This window comes from Brachyhypopomus gauderio, chromosome 8, assembly GCF_052324685.1.
Source record: "Brachyhypopomus gauderio isolate BG-103 chromosome 8, BGAUD_0.2, whole genome shotgun sequence".
In the NCBI taxonomy this organism is placed as follows: domain Eukaryota; kingdom Metazoa; phylum Chordata; class Actinopteri; order Gymnotiformes; family Hypopomidae; genus Brachyhypopomus; species Brachyhypopomus gauderio.
The window spans coordinates 21,117,362-21,123,854 of record NC_135218.1 but is presented as its reverse complement, the minus strand read 5'-3'; the positions used below and the strand labels follow the sequence as shown (position 1 = coordinate 21,123,854).

At 42.8% G+C, this 6,493-nt stretch overlaps 1 protein-coding gene across 3 annotated transcripts in view; it reads right to left on the bottom strand.

Annotated features, from left to right (window-relative positions):
• The window catches only part of ntn1a (netrin 1a), a 54,257-nt gene extending 49,914 nt beyond the window's left edge, over nt 1-4,343 (bottom strand). The window contains exons 1-2 of one of the 3 annotated variants that reach the window (XM_077015388.1): nt 4,195-4,343; nt 812-1,874 (exon numbers count right to left, since the gene is read on the bottom strand). In XM_077015388.1, coding sequence (XP_076871503.1) covers nt 812-1,826 — 1,015 coding nt within the window. In that variant the 5' untranslated portion in view covers nt 1,827-1,874; nt 4,195-4,343. Of the gene's footprint in view, nt 1-811; nt 1,875-2,122; nt 2,367-4,194 lie in introns of those variants that run through there. The other 2 variants (XM_077015389.1, XM_077015387.1) reach the window with 2 other exon arrangements.
• Between the last annotated feature and the right edge of the window lie 2,150 nt (nt 4,344-6,493).

The window sequence follows — 6,493 nt, the reverse complement described above, 5'->3', positions numbered from 1 at the left end:
TTTTCGTTCATTTTTAAAATCACTTTTATCGATGCTCGGTTTGGTCTCTAACTTCTAAATAGTACACAGCCTGAACGATAAATCAGCTAATTTTACTTTCTGCATATCTCAGCAATCGGCAAAAAGTTCCCCCAAGTGCTCACGTGTTTAGAGAAAAAAATTAGGCCTGCTTCGTTGTGATTATTAAGAATCAATTAATTTATGCAGGTATTTCAATGTTGTTTCGGTAGAAAGCCACGTGGAAACGTCAAATCAATGCAAAATGCCTGTAAACATAAACCATCACTGCGTGGACCCTGATTTTCTTCAAACATATTACATATACCGCGAGCGATGGCCGTGCTTGATTTGACTTGTATTTTCTGTGTGCCTGTGTAATATATGATAGTTGAAAAAAACCGGCAGTCAGGCCAAACGTTGTTTTGACAAATGCTATATAGGCTTTACAGATTAGTAATTGTATAGTGGAGGACTGAGTTTTATAACAAATGTCTCTCACGTGTTCATAAAATATACTCCAAATAGTAACTTCTATAATGCGAGATTAAAACGTTTTGTCTTTAATCTACCAGTTTCATCAGGCAATCCTGCCAGTCCTGTACCGCATTAATGATCCCAAACAACTTCCATATCGTGTAATATAGAAATAAAACACTTGCACTTTTTTGACCAAGTGGTCACGGCTGATCTAAACCAAATCAGCCCCATTCGGCTAAATCGTGTCCTGACCGATGAAACGAGCCATGGGAGGTTATGTCAACGTTCCCTCAGTTTTCATAAATAACGACGGACACGTTATGCTTGGACTCACCGACACACTCGTTCGCGTCCCGCGCCGTTGCGCGCTGCCACGGTCGGTCGTAGTGAAACGGCTTACACCTGTCGCACTCGGGCCCGCCGGTGTTGTGTTTACACTCGCACGCGAGGCCGCCGTCGCGCTCGCGCACGCACCGGGACGCGTGGCCGTTACACTTGCACCGGCCGCCGACCTGCAAGTCCGACGCTGCGTAAAAGTACGAGTCCCGGGCCAGCTCCGAGTCGTCCTCGTTCTCGTCGCCGAACGTGTGCAACCGACTGAACGTCACCCTGATGTCCGTGGCGGTGACCCAGTCCTGGAGCACCGGGGAGTTGTCGAAATCGTGCGCGGACGGTCGTCCGTCCAGGGTGCTGAAGGCGATGAGGCCACCGGAGAGCGGGTGCATGTCCGTGTGGGAGTCCGTACAGATGGCCTCCTGCTCGTTCTGTTTGGTGATGCCTGCTTTATTGGGCTTGTTGAACATCTTTCTGCACTGGGTCGAATAGAACTGGAATGGTACCCAAGTCTTGCCGTAGTCCATGGATTTGAAGATGACCATGGACTCCGGTCGCGGGGAGCAAAACTGCAGGCTCACGTAGGTCACCTCGAACTTCTTCCCGAGGGACAACGTTAACGTGACGTTCTGGGGGTACTGGACGTAGTTGTCCGACTGCCAGCACGTCAGGTTGTGTGGGTTGTTCAGGTCCGTTAGATACGCCGGTGGGTGATGCTTTTTTGGGTCCAGTGCATCGCACGTGTGGCAGTTTCGGTTCCTTTCGTCTCCTTTTTCCGTCACCACGCAGTAACGACTGGGGCTCCTGCCACAGGTACTGGACACGCGAACCTCCTTCCCGAACGCCGAGTTCACAAAATCGGGGATGCATCTTCTGGGATGGCCGTTCTCGTCGTAGCACGGGTCCGGCGGGGAGGTCTGAGCAGCGAACACGTTCGTGCCGGGGCCACCCAGAGTCCCTTCCACGATACAGGTGATTGTCACCAAAGTGACCAAGACATCCGGAATTCTTACCATCGCAGTCTGCGTCCTTTAGGGGTCTTCGAGATGAAAGACGGCGGTACTCTGAATAAGAGACGAGAATGCGCGCAATGAGTACAGCTGTTCTGGATGCGAATAGAGTGGTTAACATGTGAATGTGCTGCTAACTCGCATACGCTTCTGCGACATTGCCATTTGACTAGGCTAATTAACAACTATTAGGACACTATAATTCGTATATTTCAGTTTCAAAATCTAGAAAATAATACGTCAGATTGGTGAATACACAAGTTTTTATGAATCACCGAAAAGCGAAACATAAATCGGCTTACGAGGTGAAGAGATCTCCGTATAGGACACTGGACCTCAGTAAGTGATCAGATAAAGCATGAAGTCCTACAACGTAATCTCCGGGTCTCCGGCTCCTCTAGAAACGACACGCGCTCACGTCTCTTTCTAGAACGAGTTCTCGGCGTTTGCAAAACCATATATGACATCCGCTGGTTTTAGTCTTTTCCACTGTCTGCCACATTCACGTTTTCACAATACCTCTCTCTCTCTCTCTCTCTCTCTCTCTCTCTCTCTCTCTCTCTCTCTCTCTCTCTCTCTCTCTCTCTCTCTCTCTCTCTCTCTCTCTCTCTCTCTCTCTCTCTCTCTCTCTCTCTCTCTCTCTCTCTCTCTGCCGATGCACTGTACGCGTGTGGAGAGACGAGGTTTTACGCAGCGCTTGGAGCCGTCTTGAGGAGGGACACCGACTGTGTAAAGGGAGCGAACAACGACATCCACTGGTGGGTTATCAATAAAACGAGCGCGCACGCTGCGCTTTGAGGAGGACATCAAATAGCATGCACGTTTATATAACACAATTATCTATCTATCTATCTATCTATCTATCTATCTATCTATCTATCTATCTATCTATCTATCTATCAAAGCGATGAAAATAATATAATACTACTACTAATAATAAAAATAAGTATTATTTTTATTATTAGAATTGGTGTTGTTGTTATAAGACGAAGCTGAAGGAAAATAATAAATCTCTGATGGATTATTATTTTTGTCATTAATGCTAATAGTCGTAAGGACTGTTTCTTGTTTGTTTCTTTGGGTTTGAGTTTTTTACATTTATTTTCTGGCACCATTCAGTGCTTCATTTTATGTTATTCAATTCATATACAGCATAAAATTTCAATATAAAATTGGCATCCTCCATCTAAAATGATTTAAGATATTTAAACGAGAAAGAAGAAGTATATTACATAACGATAACGCTGGCCATGGTTTACACCCAATGTAGCCCTGATTATTAACCCAACGTTTATTTTGAATCACAATCAAATTTAATGAGCACTATAGATGTTAATTAAACTGGTAGTTTTGTTCTCTGATGACTCAGATGAAGGAGTGATGGTGAGGCAGTTCTTTATTTAAACTCCAAATTATTAAACGGGTTTGGGTTACGGCGCTAGAAAGACGATCCGTAGTGCATAATTTCTTCGTATTTTAGCAGTGCTGAAAGGTAACTACATCGGATATAAATATAACTTTAGCCAAACAAATAACCATTGCCAACTCTTTAAGAATTTTATAACATTTGCCAAATCTTTAAGAATTGTATACTTATTTTAAAAATGTATATGTGTGTTGTATGCACGCATTATTCCCATTTTACCTAATTTCGAAGTAAATATTTTGTCTGTCACCACGTCTACTTCTACTGTTTTATACTGGGCAGCAAGATTTTAAAATATTGCTTATAGTAATATTACAATAACAGTGCGGTCAGATACAGAATTTGCTTTATATTCTGATACTGCCAGCAGTCGAAAGTGAAAGAACTTTACATGTGACTGATAAAATGTACCTCAAACTAGTTTTGAGCATTCCAGATTTACTAACTAACCCTGAGTAATACTTCACGCCTGTATTTGATGGCGCCAGTCTTTCCACTATACCATGCGCTTTGGTACGTTACTCTCCAACAGGACATTTTATTAATTAAATAAAACAGTTAACTTGTTATATAAGCCACAAAATTATTTAACTTAGAATCTAGATAATTTTATCTAGAGAATAAATACCAATAATAATAATAATAATAATAATAATAATAATAATAATAATAATAATAATAATAAAAGCTAGTAATCATTTGATACAAACACAGATAGCAAACACGCACATTTCGTTAACTACAATAATACATACTAAAAAATACCTTGCGTGTATTATGAATACATAACCGACATTTCTAAACTATAAGGATGTGGTTTGTCGGTTCCGCTGAGATCATTATAATCCTAAACCCGTCTACTTGCCGATGCCCGTCTGTCTCATAGACTGACCTGTAAGGGTTTACGCTGGTTTATCTCGACCCACTACAGCACAGAAATGATCTCACCTTGCGTTACCGAGGCCGCAGAACCATGTTCGGTGCGCGATTCACATTGCGGTTGGATGATGATTTAAAACAGGTGACTTTTGCGGTGAGAGAAAAACGTGGCCTAGCATTCCGATCAGAGTGTTTCGGACTGTCCCCTCGGTCTTCATTACAATTCGGCGGGATTTTCTCCCAGGATGTCAAATGCATTGTTATGCGTTAATGTACACTGAGGTCGCGACACTGTTTCTGTGAGCAACTGTGGGCGGAAGCGCGTGCAAACCACCGGCGTTCCGAGACACCTCTAACAATATGAAGTCTACAATTCACAGTTGTTTTGCTGTGAAGTAAATTTAAGCGCCTTTTTGTTTCAATTTCTTTTAATGGTTCTAATATTGCTCATCAAAATGTGTAAGTTTTTTTTTTAATATAGCCAATATAACCGTAGCCAAGTCACAATTAACATGAAATAAGCTTTCTATAAGCAATGAAACATATTTAAAGACATCAATAAATAAAACATATAAATAGCTGAGAGTAATAAACATATTTCTTATGAAAAGGCGCTTGCTTCCAATATATTTATGGCCACTAGATGGCAGTGTCAAGTCTATTGCAAAGTATCGTCGGATTTTGTTTTATATATATATATATATATATATATATATATACTGCTAAAAAAAATAAAGGGAACACTTAAACAACACAATGTAACTCCTTGTCAACCACAGTTCTGTGAAACCAACCTGTTCAGTTAGGAAGCAACACTGATTGTGAATCAATTTCACCTGCTGTAGTGCAAATGGATCAGACAACATGTGGAAATGAGAGGCAATTAGCAAGACACCCCCTATAAAGGAGTGATTCTGGAGGTGGTGACCACAGACCTTTTCTCTGTTCTCATTCTATATGACTGATGTTTTGGTCACTTTGGCATTTTGTCAGTTCTCTCACCATAGAGGTAGCATGATGCGGTGTCTACAACCCACAGAAGTTGCTCAGGTAGTGCAGCTCATCCAGGATGGAACATCAATGCGAGCTGTGGCAAGAAGGTTTGCTGTGTCTGTCAGCAGTGTCCAGAGCATGGATTGGTACACCAGGAGACATGGAGGGGGCCGTAGGAGGGCAACAACCCAGCAGCAGGACCACTAACTCCTCCTTTGTGGAAGGAGGAACAGGAGGAGCAGTACCAGAGCCCTGCAAAATGACCTCCAGCAGGTCACTAATATCCATGTTTCTGCTCAAACTGTCAGAAACAGACTCCATGAGGGTGGTATGAGGGCCCGACGTCCACAAGTGGGGCTTGTGCTTACAGCCCAACACCGTGCTGGGCGATTGGCATTTGCCAGAGAACACCAGGATTGGCAGATTTGGCCTTAGCACCCTGTGCTCTTCACGGATGAGAGCAGGTTCACACTGAGCACATAGCAGAGTCTGGAGACGTGACAGTCTGGAGACGCTGTGGAGAACGTTCTGCTGCCTGCAACATTCTCCAGCATGACCGGTTTGACAGTGGGTCAATAATGGTGTGGGGCAACGTTTCTTTGGAGGGCCACACAGACCTCCATGTGCTAGCCAGAGATACCCTGACTGCCATAGGTACCGGGATGAGATCCTAAGACCCATTGTGAGACCATATGCTGGTGCAGTGGGCCCTGGGTTCCTTCTGATGCATGACAATGCTAGACCTCATGTGGCTGAAGTGTGTCAGCAGTTCCTGCATGATGAAAGCATTGATGCTGTGGACTGACCTGCCCGTTCCCCAGACATGAATCCAATTGAGCACATCTGGGACATTGGATTGAGGGACATCAAGACCAGCCCTATATTCTGAGGAATAAATCTATCATAAACACGTAATGTCATAAACATTTGTAAAGATGGCTTTGGCCAGTAATATGTGTCAGAACAATTCAAGCATCCCCAGTGACCACAGAATCTCAACAAAACCCACTGGACTTTCTATCAATACTGGGTAGAATCCCTAAAAAACACTGCACACAGACAAAACATCTCTGCCTAGTGGCATTTGAAATAAATGCAGAGAAAGTACAAGACCAGTGGTTTCAGCAGGTGTAAGTGATGTCCACTTCATTACCATACACTGCACACAAAACCCTTTTATTTTTATAAATAATATAAAGAACAAGAGCATAACTGCCTGTTGTCATAGTCTATAAATTAGTCTACAAATTACAGTACAATAAGTTAGTTTTCAAGTTTGTTTGTGGTTATGTGAACTGTATGTGTAATGTGTGTCTGTGTGAACTATGTGTGTAGTGTGTGTCAAAGTCAAATTTATTTATATAACGCTTTTCAC